This window comes from Oreochromis niloticus, linkage group LG14 (assembly GCF_001858045.2).
Source record: "Oreochromis niloticus isolate F11D_XX linkage group LG14, O_niloticus_UMD_NMBU, whole genome shotgun sequence".
Lineage (NCBI taxonomy): Eukaryota > Metazoa > Chordata > Actinopteri > Cichliformes > Cichlidae > Oreochromis > Oreochromis niloticus.
The window spans coordinates 24,768,224-24,784,756 of record NC_031979.2 but is presented as its reverse complement, the minus strand read 5'-3'; the positions used below and the strand labels follow the sequence as shown (position 1 = coordinate 24,784,756).

The following is a 16,533-nucleotide window of genomic DNA, read 5'->3' as shown; positions in this document are numbered from 1 at the left end:
CTAGGAACCACAAGTAGCCTTCGGTTTAAGCCTGAAATTCTAGATTGGGGTGATACAGCAGTATGAGTTCTCTAAGATAAGATGGGACATGATTATTCAAGCCCTTGTAAATGAGGAGAAGGGTTTTAAATTTGATTGTAGAATAGAATAGAGAATAGCCCTTTATTGTCATTGTACATTTACAGTGAAATTATGTGTGTTCCATGCCAAATATGCAAGAATAAAATATAAATAGCAAGACAGCAGAAATAAATAATAACAGGAGATATACAATCAAGCAGCAGCTTCTGGTCCAGGTTTTCTTCCTCCGGACTCCGAGGAAGTGCAACCACTGTTGGGTCTTCATTACAAGGGCGTTTATGTTGTGGGTCCAGGTGAGATCAGCAGAGATGTGGTTGCCCAGAAACCTGAAGATGGAGACAGATTCCACCCGTTCTCCATTAAGTATAAGAGAGAAGTGGACTGTCTGTGCCTCATGAACTCCATTATGAGTTCTTCTGTTTTAAAGGCATCTGGCTTCAAGTTATTTTCTAAACACCAGCAGGACCGATTTTCTACCTCCGACCTGTACGCTGTCTCATCTCCATGAGAGATGAACCCAACCACTGTGGGCATACTTGACAATGACCCTGGCTGCGTGGGTTGGTGTACAGTCAAATGTGTACAGGGCATAAAGTAGGGGGCTGTGAATACAGCAATATGGAGATCCGGTGCTGAGTGACAGGGGGTGAGGAGTCAGACTGATTGAGGCCGGCTGATTAGAAAGTCTTCTGAAGGTGGTACAGTCTGGTGGTGAGGATGTCTGGGATTGTGGTGTGGAATGCTGAGCTGTAGTCCACGAAGAGCATCTTCATGTAGCTCTTCCTGTTCTCCAAAGGGCTCAGGGCTCTGTGAAGGGTGATGGCATCTTCCATTGACAGACTTAGTGAAGGTCTCCATGTCCTGCTGTTCAAAGATGGACCAGTCTGTCAGATCAAAACAGTCCTGTAGCTGGAGGACAGCATCATCTGGCCATGTCTTAATGACCTGGGTGCTTGGAGAACTATGCTCCCTTTGGGGGATGTAGGCAGGGATGAGGACCGGAGAGAGGTGGTCAGATTGTCTCAGGTGAGAGAGGGCTGTTTTGGAGAGTACAGATTTAAAACATACCTTATTAAAGTCCCCAGCAACAATATGGGCATCCCCCAGGTTCTCTCTCTGCTGTCTTATACATTACAGTGTACATCCATGTTAAAATGTATACATATGAGAATGAAAATGTGCAAATATAAAAATTAACATAAAATTATGTAAGAGTAAAAATACATGTATCTAAAAGAAGAAAGTATGTGAGAGTGAAAAAAAGATAATTCTGGCTTGTGTAAAATTAAATTTTTTCTTGTTCAGCAAGAGCAGCAATGATATGTCTAAATGAGGCATTAACATAGAAAAACAAGAAGTTAACAGTAAATCAATAAATTGTATTTATTTTTTTGTTTACAGTAATTTGTGTTTAAAATGGTTAAATAACGTGATGAGAACAGCTAGTTATCATGATGTAAGGTACCATATAGCATTTGTTTTCTGATCCAATACCAAGAAAAAGATGGCTTTTATTGTTTTTCCCATATATAATATAAGGAAGAAATGGTTAACTTTCCTCATTTCATTTGCCACGTATCTCATGAATGTAGGTGCTCTCTATGAATCATGCAGAAACAGCATTTCTGAAAGCAAAACATACTAATCAAGTTACACTGCAATTAATACTACAATTCAACTATGGCTCTACATGGCAGCCTCTTAAAAAAGAAGGGAGAATTGAGCAGATGACATATGGTTTCTGAATTTATCTGCAGTCCCATGTCATTCAAATTTAAATTAAAAAAAAATCCAGAGTTTACCATAACAAAATAAATAAAGAAAAACCATAATAAATATATATACATCAGTAACTTTTAGCCTTCAGTCACTTGGTGAATAACATTTTACTGCATTCAATTTTCAAAGTGAATTTGGTGCCTTCTTCCCCATCATATTCCTTTTTGTATTATTCTCTGGTTTCAGTAATATTATATAACATTTGGGTATGAAGATGCAAATTAGCAGTCCAAAACTGGAAGCAAGGATAGCAAATATTTCTACAGCAACACTGAACTTTCCAGGAGAGCTGATATATGCTGGGATAAATGTGATCCACACTGCACAGAATATCAGCATGCTGAAAGTGATAAACTTGGCCTCATTGAAATTATCAGGTAGTTTTCGAGCTAAAAATGCAAAAATAAAACATAAAATAGCCAGAAGTCCTATATAACCAAGCACAGCCCAAAAGCCTACAGCTGAGCCTAGGGCACACTCCAGTGTGATCTTGTCTTTAATTTCCTTAAAATTCTTAAACGGAAAAGGAGGAGAAGTTGTTAACCAGATGATACAAATGATAACTTGTATAAGAGTGAATGCTGTAACACAGACTCTCTGCTGTGTGTGCCCAAACCATTTTTTAACATTAGTACCTGGACGTGTAGCTCGAAAGGCCATTAAAACAACCATGGTTTTTCCCAGAAGACAAGAGATACAGAGGACAAAGGTGATGCCAAATGCTACATGGCGGAACATGCAGGACCAATCAGAGGGCTGACCAATGAAGGTCAGAGAACACAGGAAGCACAGAATTAAGGAGAAGAGCAGCAGGAAGCTCAGTTCAGAGTTGTTTGCCCTGACAATAGGAGTTTTCCTATATTTGAAGAAAATAAGTATTACACCAATCGTGATGTATGCCCCAAATAAAGATACTGCAGTGAGCAGTGCTCCCATTATTTCTTCATATGACAGAAACAGTGCTTCCTTCTTTATACAGGCATCTCTTCTTTCATTTGACCAAAACTCAGGTAGACATCTCACACAGGTGACAGAATCTGGAAATTAATATTGAGTACAATTGTCATATGCCTGCATTTCTGCATTTGCATCAAAAACATCCATGTAATATTCTACTGATGATTTACAATTACAAGATTAAAAATAAAATGTTTATTGAGAACCCCCCCCCCCAAAAAAAAAACAGTGCTTCACGGTTTTGTGGTTAAATGAGTAGCTATCTAGAGCATTCACCTGCTTTGCACTTCAAATGAATGAGCATGCAATTCTAAATATTTTCCAGAGTGCATACACAATTTTATGAAGACCACATGTAAGTCCTGTTATAAGATAAAAACTCTCTCTCCATTTGTCTATATTTACATATGCAACCATATGTAAAATTTTAAATATAATTTTTTTGCAGAAATCCAATGCTATCAATTATCAAAAATAATGTCCAAATTAATTTTATCTCCTTACTCATGATTCTGGGATAAGGAGTTAATTATTTTCACATGGTTAGAGAAGAAGAAAATCTAAATGATATTATGTCTGCACAAAAACAGACATCGAACTTATTACATAGTTACTGTATGGCCTTCCTATGTACTTAACTTTGCTTTGCAATGCACCAAAGTTGAAATGAAATATCATTGCACCTGTAATGTTGCTGATCTCTCCCTCTGCACATGTTATGCAGTCATAGCAGCAAACAGGCCTTCCTTTCTGGAGAACCTTGCGTGTTCCTGGGGGACATTTCTCACTGCAAACTGACACAGGCACCTGCATGATCAAAAATATTTAACTGTATATGGACTTTGACAAAGAAAAATGTCCATATGATGTTCTCTGTAGAAAAATGTATTTTGAAGAATCAAAATATTGTGAAACATAATTAAGTACATATTTTGAACAAAGAAACAAGTACATAAAAAAGGAAGTGTATGATAGCTTACCTGCTTTGAGTTTCTTGCCCAAATTAATGATTTGTTTTGCAGATTTAGCTGTTTGTCTGTAGTTAATGATGTATCATAAAGGCCAACTGTGACAAACTCCACAGTACCATTTTCTCTTGGCTGCCAGTTTATAATTTCATACTTTGCTGCTGGATCTCCATTCTCATTAAAGTGAACCTCATCTCCATCCTTAGTTGTGAAATGGATCTTCCGTATGTGTTGCAGAACCTAAGAAGTATGTCATAACTCAATTCATTGCATGATAAAGATTGTATATACCGACTGGTTAAAAAATATATATAAGAATCCATTTTTTTAGATACAATTTTTCTTAATAACTTAACTTAATGTGTAAACTGTAATTTAAGCTAGTAAAAAGCTCACCATGAATGGATCTAGCTGCACATTTCTGTTACATGTTTTATTACAGCTGAGTATATTGTGAAGTGCATGGGCCACTGCATACACTCCTTTGTAGACATTGTTAAAGATAGGCATGAGAGACATGTCAATGAAGTTATTTTGAACTCCAGTCACATCTTCACGTCCAGTACACTCTCTCTGAATGTCTGATGATGACTTCAACTCCTTGAACTTACAATTAAATAGTGTCTCCCAGAACTGAGTGAACAGTTCATTATTTGATGATTTCAATGGCTTCTTATTCAGTATGAACTCTCTCAGGCCAGTGACATGTGCTTTAGGAATGGAAAGACCAATGGAACCATTCAGTATGTGATGTATATCCATTTCTGCTGTTTGTGAATCAAATATCCAAGACTCACTGCCTACCCACTGATATCCAGACAAGTTATGGTATGAAAACTCAGGTAGCAGGACATTCAAATCCGCACGGGCAAGGAATGCAACAATCACCCTGGAGGTTGAAGCCTTTATAATGTCAATTATCCTTTGTATTTTGGCATATGGATCTGTTCTAAAGAAAGACACAGAATACTCCAGACAGATGCCCAGCTGCTGTGCAGTTTCAGTGAATGTGGCCATGCCATTATTTCCATAATCACTGTTGGTTCTGATAGCTCCAACCCAAGTCCATCCAAAATACTTGACCAAATGTGCCAGGGCTCTGCTCTGGTAGTAGTCACTGGGTATTGTTCTGAGGAAGGATGGGTACTTGGTTTTGTCACTGAGACAAGCACATGTGGCAAAGTGGCTGATCTGGAATTAAAAATAAAAACGTATAAATGAAAAAGACACACAATGAGAAAAGATGAAAGTGTTAAAAATAAAACATTTAAATTTACTGGAAAAAATATAGTAAAAATATTAAAATTACAGATCTACTCAATACTTATACTGAGTACATAAAATGTACCAGGCAAAGCGACTTATCTAAAAAAAAAAAAAATTTTTATAAAGTATTCAAAGATGATAAAAAGGTTCTATATATAAAATACCAACCACGGGTACAAAAAAAGGTCCAATAACAGTAGCTACTGCTATGGTTGGAGAAGAAGAGGTCTCTCCTATTATGGCCTGCACATATGCATGTTTGGTACATGAGGTCTTGGATGGTACAGACACAATTTCATTTCCATCAGCCAAAGCTAGTGTAACTCCTACACTTCTGGCAACAGATCCACAAGTATCATAGATTTTATAGCCCAGAGAGACTCCAGGCAGTAGGTCTGTATTGTTATTAATCTCCTCAATGGCAAAAAGCATAGCCTGGGCAAACTGCAAATCTCTGAAATTTAAACTTAATTGAGACAATTATGAATAATTTGCATTGCATCATGTTCCTTAAAACAGACACAAATAATCATGGATAAATCTCAAAATACAAAACAAAAACATTTCAAATTAAAACATTTAATGAAAGGAATTTAAATAACTAAAACAAATGGAAATACCTTTTTACTCCTCTTATCTGTCTGTAATGATTCCCAACAGATTCTTTAAATGTAAATGGATTTGTAGTGTGTCATTTACCTGGTACATTGTAGTGGCAGAGGTTTGTACATGTAGGTATCCTTTCTCTCTTTCCAGCTTGTGTGAAAAGAGAACATCCCCCCCAGTATAATATCCCCATTCTTAGATAGCAGTGGGTTCTCAGGATCTCCTCTCTGTCTGCACACTGGCTCCTCAGCATGAGAGACAGATGCCACCAACAACAGTTGCAGAAATGCCCATCCCTGCTCTGGCCATCTCTGTGTTGATGTCATTTCTTGAGCTAAACCACTTAGTGGCATGAAAGTACTATAATGAAGATGAAATACTTATTCTGGTATTTATACCATTTGGTGCAGCATAAGAAATAATCAAATAGTGGCAGTATATTCCCAGTAGATGTACAGGTCTGGCAAAAGGAGAATCATGCCCTAATTTGCATTTAAATGTAAGTTTACATATGTAAAACAAGGACAAACACATTACACATAAGAAGTAAAAGTGCAAAAAACAATTTATTAGAAATAAATATGCATTAAAATGTATTCAAATGTTAAACATGCAGTATCCCTTTCCCAAGTGGTAACAAAGGTCATAAAATTACTTTCTTAGAAAGCACCTGCTTAATAAGGAAAGAAGTGGATGCACTGGAAACTTTACTTTTTTATACATTACTCTTATATACTCTTAGAGCTTTATACAACAAGTTACAGTAATCCATTAACTTCCACTTTCACATTTGTAATGCATAGATGTGACATTAAGATCTGTCAACAGTCTCATACTAAATTAAAGTTGACATGAAATGCTAAGGGAAATTTACAGCAGGGATTTGACATTTAAGGTGTAGTTTAGGAAATAAGTGTTTTAAGTTTTTACAACAGGTGTAGCGCCATCTTGTGCCCGTACAGAACCTGATGTCACTAGGTTGGTTGGTTTTTAATTGTTAAATAGATTCACACTGAATCTATTTAACAGGCCATAATGCTTGGGATTGTAGATCACTTTGCAAATGACAGTTAGGTGGATAAGTGTGTGTTTAAGTCAGTTGCATCGGTGGTTTACCAGACCCACAAGCTGAAGTTGACACTGTCCCCTCTGTGTTTGATTTTTCCTCGTCAGGCCGCGTGGAAAGACCAAGCGGCACAATCAGCTGGCATTGCAGATGTGCGATGAGTACCCAAGCACATCAAATCAATTTACAACCAGTTTGCAACCAGTGTTGCGGTCATTACTCAAGAACAGTAATGTATTATAAATTACGTGTTACTTTTAAGTAGCACAGTATGTTACTTACTCCTAGGATAAAGCCATGTGTTACACTACTCGATACTTTCTGCTTGCTCTGTAAAATGACCAGTTATCCTGTTTTTTGATGAGCAGCATTTTATCACATAAAATATTGTTGGTCGCATCTTACAGACATCTGCTCTGCCAGCTTGGTCTGTATACTGATGTAGAGAGGAAAAATCTAATCTGACTTTAGCCTGTTGGTCCGGTGAACCACTGGTGCACCCACGCAAACAGGCTCTCCTCCACAGAGTCTTCATTTATAATTGACTCTTCAAAACTACACATTACGGTTAACAAGTAGATTCCATTTCAGTTCAGTTAGCCAACAATAAATAAATAATTAAAAACACCTGTTGCTTAATAGACAGAAGTTGAAGGTGAACAGCATATCCTTGTTTTTTTGTTCTTAAAATTAAGTCTATTGCTGCTACTATGGGCAGTACGACAGTTTTTTAGAGTTTAATGTCCACTTTAATTAGCTAGACTTTGTGTCACTTGCAGTTGGCCAATCTACTTGGGAGACAGATTCCGTTGCCAGCAGAAAGGCAACAGTAAATGATTAGCAGTTTAGAGGTATTTTAGACATTTGACACCAACAGACTTTTTTGTATATTTACTGTTTTTGTATTTACTCTAAAACCTCATCGTGTAGAGTACCATATATTATATTTTGTTCTGATCTTATATCAAGGAAGAGCTTAACTGTTACTGCTATTATCATTAAATTAAGAAAAAAAAAAAGTTAAACTTTTCTGATTTCATTTGCCATGTATCTATGTGTAGCTGCTCTTGGAGAATCATGCATAAAACGCATACATGGACAAAGCAAAGCAACTACTGTAATCAAGTTAGACTGTGCTGCACACTAAAATTCGACAGTGGTTATACATGGAGGCCTCTTGAAAATGAGAATGAACAGCTTACAGAATAATACATACTCTTACTAATTTTATCTGCAGTGGCATGTCATTCAAATAACAAACTTCCAGACTTTGACAGAACAAAATAAAAGCATGTCATGATGAATGTGTGAATGACTCAATAACCTTTAGCTATCAGTCACTTGGTATGTTTTTTTGTTGTTGTTGTTGTTGTTTAAGTAAGTTGCAAAGTAAGTAATGAAAACACATCAGGAAGGAGAAGTAGTTTCTATAAAGCCAGTATCAATTGGAGTGTATCCTGCTGGCAGCTTATTTATATTCTGACAGGATGATGACCCAATTATGTAAAAATAATAATAACATTAAAATTCCATTTGACTGCATTCAGTTTTCAAAGTGACTATGGTGCCTTCTTCCCCATGATATGTTTTTTTGTATTCTTTTCTGGTTTCAGTAAGATGATATAACATTTGGGTATGAAGATGCAAATTAGCAGTCCAAAACTGGAAGCAAGGATAGCAAATATTTCTACAGCAACACTGAACTTCCCAGGGGAGCTGACATATGCTGGGATAAATGTAATCCATACTGCACAGAATATCAGCATGCTAAAAGTGATAAACTTGGCCTCATTGAAATTATCGGGTAGTTTTCGAGCTAAAAATGCAAAAATAAAACATAAAATAGCCAGAAGTCCTATATAACCAAGCACAGCCCAAAAGCCTACAGCCGAGCCTAGGGCACACTCCAATGTGATCTTGTCTTTGATTTCCTTAAAATTCTTAAACGGAAAAGGAGGAGAAGTTGTTAACCAGATGATACAAATATTAACTTGTATAAGCGTGAATGCTGTAACACAGAGTCTCTGCTGTGTCTGCCCAAACCATTTGTTAATATTACTACCTGGACGAGTAGCTCTGAAGGCCATTAAAACTACCATTGTTTTTCCCAGAAGACAAGAGATACAGAAGACAAAGGTGATGCCAAATGCTACATGTCGGAGCATACAGGACCAATCAGAGGGCTGACCGATGAATGTCAGAGAACACAGGAAGCACAGAATTAAGGAGAAGAGCAGCAGGAAGCTCAGTTCAGAGTTGTTTGCCCTGACAATAGGAGTTTTCCTATACTTGAAGAAAATGAGTATCACACCAATCGTCATGCATGCCCCGAATAAAGATGCTGCAGTAAGCAGTGCTCCCATAATCTCTTCATATGACAGAAACACTGCTTCCTTCTTTATACAGGCATCTCTTCTTTCATTTGACCAAAACTCAGGTAGACATTTCACACAGGTGATAGAATCTGGAAATTAATATTGAAACAGATGTTACACTTAATGAATACAATTGTTTATGCCTCTGCTATGATATATTCTACTTGTGTTGAAGTGGATAAACAACATTATTATTGAATGACTGCCACACTGTTTTGTGATCAAGTGAGGATTTAAAGATATAACATCTAGAGCATTCATCAGAGTTTATGAATGTGGTATACTTGTCCTTTGCATTTTAGAAGGAATAAGCAAATAATTCTAAATATTTACTAGCGAGCACAAAGGCAGAAAGATACACAATTTTACATAGGCCAGATATATGTCCTGTTACAACAGTGGTTCCCAAAGGTTTTTTTTTGCTGGGCACCCCTTTGTTTTACAAGAAAATCTTCGCGCCCCCCACCCCACCTAAACCCCGCCACCCCCGGCACAAATACATGCTCCAACCACACACACACCCATATTTTGTTTTCAAAGTCAATTGCAGTTTATTTCACACCTCAAACATTTAGTAAACAATTAAACAAATAAAAGTAAACTGCAATAAATTACAGGTAGCAATAAAATGAACTACTAACTCTTTTACGCTACGTCCACACATACTCAGATATTTTTGAAAACGCAGCTTTTTTTATGCATTTGGACCTTTTGTCCACAGGTAAACGGCGTTTCGAATCACCGCAAACTGAGATTTTTAAAAACTCCTGTCAGGTTGGAGATTTTCACAAACTCAGTTTTTGCGTTTACGTGTGGACGAGGAATACGGGGTTCGTCATGCAACGTCAAAGGTATGTGCCTTTTTTGACGTCACACTGTGCGCCACGTTATTGTTTACATGAGATGAATTTCTACAATAGCGAATAGAGACAAAATACTGTTAATCTTACTATCTGCAGTTTTTACATGCTTACATACACACGCAGTTACTGTCCCTCCATTTAGAAAGTCAGAGGTGTCAGAATGTAATTATTTTACGTGTAGTTGTTTTTCTTCCTGTGTAATAATATTCAACATAGCTATCAATGCATTTTTCAAAAAAATGCCTCTCTGTGCAAAATGGTTTTAAACACATAAATAACTGTGGGATACTATTTGTCTGTGATTTGGACAGCCCAGAGCATGCTCCCGACGCATGGGAAACATATTCTGTCAGGGAGACCTACCTTCGCACTTGTGCAGGTGAAGCCAAAGGTAAGATATGCTTCATCATATTTTCTAGTCTTTGGGTTGGAAGGAAGTTGGTTTGGAAGCATATTTGGCGATGCTTCATCTTCTGCTTTGCGTTTCTGTGGGAGCCCCGTCAAAAACCTGTCTATTATGCTAGCAGTGTCCAAGCGTTCTTTTTTTAAAAAAATGCATACTGCGCCCCCCCTGCAATGACTCTGTGCCCCCTTAGGGGGCGCGTCCCCCACTTTGGGAACCCCTGTGTTACAAGATCAAACATGTCTCGCTCTTTCTAATAATACATAGTTTTCTATGGTAGCACTTTTCATTACAGCTCGGTCATTTCTAAGTCATTACCACTCAATTACTGGTGGTAGTTTCTGTGTAATAAGCAGGAAACAGAACTACAAAATGCAAAACTGCCTTTCTGTTTAATAACATATTAGAGAGTCTTTAGAATCTTTTTCTTCAATTGATCTTTCTTAGTTAACTTCAGTAATTAATTCCTCCAAACCATCAACGTGTCTTCTAGACCGCATTCCTACAAGACTGCACAAAGAAGTCCTGCTATTAATTAATGTGTCAATCTTAAATATGATCAACCTATCTCTAATAATCGGCTATGTACCACAGGCCTTCAAGCTGCCAGTAGTTAAACCTTTGCTTAAAAAGCCATGACTTGACCCAGCAGTCTTAGCTAATTATAGGCCAACCTCCAACCTTCCTTTCTTTTCAAAAATTCTTGAAAGAGTAGTTGTCAAACAGCTAACTGATCATCTGCAGAGGAATGGCTTATTTTAAGAGTTTCAGTCAGGTTTCAAAGCTCATCACAGTAAAGAAACAGCTTTAGTGAAGGTTACAAATGATCTTCTTATGGCCTCTGACAGTGGACTCATCTCTGTGCTTGTCCTGCTAGACCTGAGTGCAGCATTAGATATTGTTGAACATAATAGTCTATTATAATGATCAGAGTGTGCTGCAGATATTACAGGTACTGCACTGCAGTGGTTTGTATCATATCTGTCTAATAGATTCCAATTTGTTCAAGTAAATGGAGAGTCCTCTTAATACAGTAATGTTAGTTATGGAGTTCCACAGGGTTCAATGCTAGGACCAATTCTGTTTAACTGCAGGAATGTCTTAAAGACATAAAGACCTGGATAACTGAGGTTATTGTACTCAGCCCTGAAAATCAAAGAAATATGGTATCTGACCATTATTATTCTTACTCTGGATGGGCTTACCTTGGCCTCCAGTAACACTGTGAAGAAAACTGGAGTCATTTTTGACCAGGATATGTCCTTCAATGCACATATTAAACAAATATGTAGGACTGCTTTTTTCCATTTGTGCAATATCTCTATAATTAGAAATATCCTGTCTCAGAGTCACGCTGAAAAACTAGTTCATGCATTTATTACTTCTAGGCTGGACTACTGTAATTGACTCTTATCGAGATGTCCTAAAAACTCCCTGAATAGAATTCAGTTAATTCAAAATGCTCCAGCAAGAGTACTAACAGAGACTAGAAAGAGAGCATATTTCTCCCATATTGGCTTCCCTTTATTGGCTCTCTGTTAAAGAATTTAATTTAAATACTGTTCCTCATATAGAAATTCTTGAATAATCAAGCCCCATCTTATCTTAATAACCTTATAGTACCATACCAACCCATTAGAGCACTTTGCTCTCGCACTGCAGGCGTACCTGTTTTTCCTAGAGTAATTAAAACTAGAATGGGAGGGAGAGCATCCAGTTTTCAGGCCCCTCTCCTATGGAACCAGCTTCCAGTTTGGATTCAGGAGACAGACACTATCTCTACTCTTAAGATTAGGCTTAAAACTTTCCTTTTTGCTAAAGCATATAGTTAGGGCTGGATCTCGTGACCTTCAGTCCTCCCTTACCTATGCTGAAATAGGTGTAGGCTGCTGGGGGATTCCTATGATGCACTGAGTAGTTCTTCTTCAGTTACCTTTCTCACTCCCTATGTGTTAATAGACCTCTCTACATTGAATCATACTTGTTATTAATCTCTGGCTCTTCTCCACAGCTTGTCTTTTATCCTGTCTTCCTTCTTTCACCCCAACCGCCCCTCCCTGAGCCTGGTTCTTCCAGAGGTTGCTACCTGTTAAAAAGGTGGTTTTCCTTACCACTGTCGCCAAAGTGCTTGTTCATAGGGGGTCATGTGATTGTTGGGTTTTTCTCTGTATGCATTGTTCTAGGGTCTACCTTATAATGTAAAGTGCCTTGAGATTGCTATTGTTTTGTTTTGGCGTTGAATTGAATTGAAAAATGCAAAAGGTGTTCCCTGGTGGTCATTACTATTCTTTAACTGTGATTATTAATATGTTATTAGATAGAAACAGGCAGTTTTGCATTTTGCAGTTCTGTTTCCTGATTATTACACAGACACTCCAACGGTAATTGAGTGCTAATAAATTAGAAAGTACCATAATATTACATTCTTGTTTCTGCCTTGTTACCCTACTATTTCCACTTTTTTACCGAGCTGTATTTCCACATTATTACCCCTAGATTTTGGGATTTATTATCCATTTACATAAATTTCAGCATATTATTATTATATTATGCTACCATGATATTACTTCGATATTAAGTGGTTATCACTTTATAAGTGAGCTGTAATAACAAATGCAAACATATATACTATTCTGTGGCAATGTGTTAAATATTTTTAAGTATTTCAATCAGGCAATCTATATGGAGATTATCTCTGCATAAAAATATTCTTCAAAATGATTAAATAGTTCTCGTATGGCCTTCCTACATACGTAACTGTGCTTTGTTATGCACCAGAGTTAGAATGAAATATCACCGCACCTGTAACGTTGCTGATTTCTCCCTCTGCACACCTTATACAGTCATAGCAGCAAACAGGCCTTCCTTTCTGGAGAACCTTGCGTGTTCCTGGGGGACATTTCTCACTGCAAACTGACACAGGCACCTGCATGATCAAGAACATTTAACTGTGAATAGACATTGAGAAAAAACATGTCTCTATGATGTTCTCTGTCAAAAACCCCTCTTAATGTTGGAGCATGAAAACCAACATAAAAATTTAAGTACATATACATACAATAAAAAGGAATTAAAACATCAAAACTGAAAATGTATGATAGCTTACCTGCTTTGAGTTTCTTGCCCAAATTAAAGACTTGTTTTGCAGTTTTAGCTGTTTTTCTGTAGTTAATGATGTATCATAAAGACCAACTATGACAAACTCAACAACACCGTTTTCTCTTGGCTGCCAGTTTATAATTTCATACTTTGCTGCTGGATCTCCATTCTCATTAAAGTAAACCTCATCTCCTTCCTTTGTTGTGAAATGGATGTTTCGTATGTGTTGCAGAACCTAAGAAATATGTCATAATTCAATTCATAGCATGACAAAGATATTACACACCTACTGACTGAAAAATATACAAGAATCAATTTTTAATTAAAAATCTTAATTTGAACACTGTCATGTAAGTTAGTAAAAAGCTTACCATGAATGGATCTAGCTGCACATTTTTGTTACATGTTTTATTACAGCTGAGGATATTGTGAAGTGCATGGGCCACTGCATACACTCCTTTATAGACATTGTTAAAGATAGGCATTAGAGACATGTCAATGAAGTTATTTTGAACTCCAGTCATATCTTCATGTCCAGTACACTCTCTCTGAATGTCTGATGATGACTTCAACTCCTTAAACTTGCAACTAAATGTTGTCTCCCAGAACTCAGTAAGCAATTCATTATTAGATGGATTAATTGGCTTCTTATTCAGTATGAACTCTCTCAGGCCAGTGACATGTGCTTTGGGAATGGAAACACCAATGGCACCATCCAGTATGTGATGCATATCCATTTCTGCTGTTTGTGAATCAAATATCCAAGACTCACTGCCTACCCACTGGTACCCAGACAAGTTATGGTATGAAAACTCAGGTAGCAGCACATTAAAATCTGCGCGGGCAAGGAATGCAACAATCACCTTGGAGGTTGAAGCCTTTATAATTTCAATTATCTTTTGTATTTTCACATAGGGATCTGTCCTAAAAAACGATACAGAATACTCCAAACAGATGCCCAGCTGCTGTGCAGTTTCTGTGAATGTGGCCATGCCATTATTTCCATAATCATTATTGGATCTGATAGCTCCAACCCAAGTCCATCCAAAATACTTGACCAAATGTGCCAGGGCTCTGCTCTGGTAGTAGTCACTGGGTATTGTTCTTAGGAAGGATGGGTACTTGGTTTTGTCACTGAGACAAGCACATGTTGCAAAGTGGCTGATCTAGAATTAAAAAATAAAAACTTATAAATGAAAAAGACACAGAATGAGAAAAAATGAAACTGTTAAAAATAAAACATTTAAAATTAATGTAAAATTACAAAACATAGACATATATATATATATATGTATATATAAATACCCACAACTGGAATAAAAAAAGGTCCAATGACAGTAGCTACTGCTACGGTTGTAGAAGAAGACGTTGTTCCTACTATGGCCTGCACATGTGCAGGTCTGGTACATAATGTCTTGGATGGTACAGACACAATTTCATTACCATTAGCCAAAGCTAGTGTAACTCCTACACTTCTGGCAACAGATCCACAATTATCATAGATTTTATAGCCCAGAGAGATTCGTGGAAGTAGGTCTGTACTGTTATTAATCTCCTCAATGGCAAAAAGCATAGCCTGGGCAAACTGCAAATCTCTGAAATTTAAACTTAATTGAGACAATTGTGATTAATTTGCATTGCATCATGTTCCTTAAAACAGACACAAATAATCTGGATAAATATCAAAATATAAAAAACGCATTTCAAATTAAAACATTCAATGGAAGGAAATTAAATAACTGAAAAAATCAAAATACATTTTACTCCTCTTTTGATTCCCAACAGATTCCTTAAATGTAAATGGATTTGTAGTGTGTCATTTACCTGGTACATTGTAGTGGCAGAGGTTTGTTCATGTAGGAATCTTTTCTGTCTTTCCAGCTTGTGTGAAAAGAGAAGATACCCCCCAATATAATATCCCCATCCTTAGATAGCAGTGGGTTCTCAGGATCTCCTCTACGCCGGCACACTGGCTCCTCAGCATGAGAGACAGATGCCACCAACAATAGATGCAGAAATGCCCATCCCTTCTCTGGCAATCTCTGTGTTGATGTCATTTCTTGAGCTAAACTCTTAGTAGCATTAAAGTACTGCAGTGTAAATGAAGGTATTTATACCTTTTGGTGCAGCAAAAGAAAAAATCGAATAGAGACAGATCATTCCCATTCGATGTACAGGTTCAGCAAAAGGAGGGACACGCCCAAATTTGCAATTTAACGTCGGTTCATATACGGAAAAGAAGCATATACAAAGGCCCATTTAAATATGAATTTACAATGGAAAGAACAATTCACTACAAATAATGTACTAAAAAAAATCTTTTTCCAATACAATACTTTTATACTCTTATAACTTTATACAACAAGTTACAGTCATCCATTCACTTACACTTTCACATCTGTGATGCATAGATGTACTATTAAGATCTGTCATCAGTCTGATACTAATTCAGTCTGAAGTTAACAGGAAATGCTATGGAAGATTTACACCATTGAACCCTACTCTAAAAACATGTCCTGGACTTAACAATGTTTTTGAAGTATGGTTTAAGAAATAAGTGTTTAAAGATTTTACAGCATGTGTAGCGCCATTTTGTATCAGTGCAGAACTTGATGTCACTGGGTTGGTTGGCGTTACATTTTTTGCTTGGTGTACTGAAATAGGGCAATCCACCTGTGGCCCTAATGCTTGGGTTTGTAGACCCACTTTGCAAATGACAGTTGTGTGGATAAGTGCGTCTTTGCATGTCAGGAGTTTTCCTGTATTGCAACTCAGGTCAGAATAAAGACACTCAGACAGGTTTGCCAGTTAACGTGTACACGGGTGAGACTCAACGGAGACTCACACCCTGGAACAGTTGTCAGGCTTTATTTATACTTCAAGCATATTCGTGTAGCATGTACAGGACGAGATAAAATAGAACTGTGCTGCATGCAGGCTTCCTGTTGAACAGAGCGTAACTTCTCTATTTAAGCTGAATACTAAAAGAGCAAACACATCTAGATAATGAAATGTACTTTTAAGCATAACATAATAAAAATCCTAAAATCCTAATAAAATCCCTTAACAT

At 37.1% G+C, this 16,533-nt stretch overlaps 3 protein-coding genes across 3 annotated transcripts; all 3 read right to left on the bottom strand.

The window, feature by feature from the left end:
* Positions 1 to 201: 201 nt before the first annotated feature.
* Positions 202 to 3,003, bottom strand: LOC112842217 (extracellular calcium-sensing receptor-like). The gene has a single exon (XM_025898548.1). It carries the CDS (start codon positions 2,794 to 2,796, stop codon positions 1,984 to 1,986), a length of 813 nt encoding a protein of 270 aa, XP_025754333.1. The 5' UTR covers positions 2,797 to 3,003; the 3' UTR covers positions 202 to 1,983.
* Positions 3,004 to 3,387: 384 nt separating this feature from the next.
* On the bottom strand, positions 3,388 to 5,830 carry LOC109204979 (extracellular calcium-sensing receptor-like). The gene is made up of 4 exons (XM_025898374.1): positions 5,751 to 5,830; positions 4,182 to 4,976; positions 3,798 to 4,025; positions 3,388 to 3,624 (listed from the first exon to the last, which is right to left on the bottom strand). Exons 1-4 carry the CDS (start codon positions 5,757 to 5,759, stop codon positions 3,388 to 3,390), a joined length of 1,269 nt encoding a protein of 422 aa, XP_025754159.1. The 5' UTR covers positions 5,760 to 5,830.
* Positions 5,831 to 8,239: 2,409 nt separating this feature from the next.
* Positions 8,240 to 16,200, bottom strand: LOC100708942 (extracellular calcium-sensing receptor-like). Its single transcript, XM_003458892.5, has 6 exons — positions 15,288 to 16,200; positions 14,773 to 15,070; positions 13,835 to 14,629; positions 13,471 to 13,698; positions 13,167 to 13,290; positions 8,240 to 9,187 (listed from the first exon to the last, which is right to left on the bottom strand). Exons 1-6 carry the CDS (start codon positions 15,518 to 15,520, stop codon positions 8,283 to 8,285), a joined length of 2,583 nt encoding a protein of 860 aa, XP_003458940.3. The 5' UTR covers positions 15,521 to 16,200; the 3' UTR covers positions 8,240 to 8,282.
* Between the last annotated feature and the right edge of the window lie 333 nt (positions 16,201 to 16,533).

Bases quoted from the DNA above. Each gene is read 5' to 3' on its own strand.
- LOC112842217 (XM_025898548.1), bottom strand. From the start codon at position 2,796: ATGGGAGCACTGCTCACTGCAGTATCTTTATTTGGGGCATACATCACG.
- LOC100708942 (XM_003458892.5), bottom strand. From the start codon at position 15,520: ATGACATCAACACAGAGATTGCCAGAGAAGGGATGGGCATTTCTGCAT. The intron at 14,630-14,772 runs GTGGGTATTTAT...TTTTAATTCTAG, and splicing joins GACCTTTTTTTATTCCAGTT to ATCAGCCACTTTGCAACATG. The intron at 13,291-13,470 runs GTAAGCTATCAT...TTGATCATGCAG, and splicing joins GGGCAAGAAACTCAAAGCAG to GTGCCTGTGTCAGTTTGCAG.
- LOC109204979 (XM_025898374.1), bottom strand. The intron at 4,026-4,181 runs GTGAGCTTTTTA...CATACTTCTTAG, and splicing joins TGCAGCTAGATCCATTCATG to GTTCTGCAACACATACGGAA. The intron at 3,625-3,797 runs GTAAGCTATCAT...TTGATCATGCAG, and splicing joins GGGCAAGAAACTCAAAGCAG to GTGCCTGTGTCAGTTTGCAG.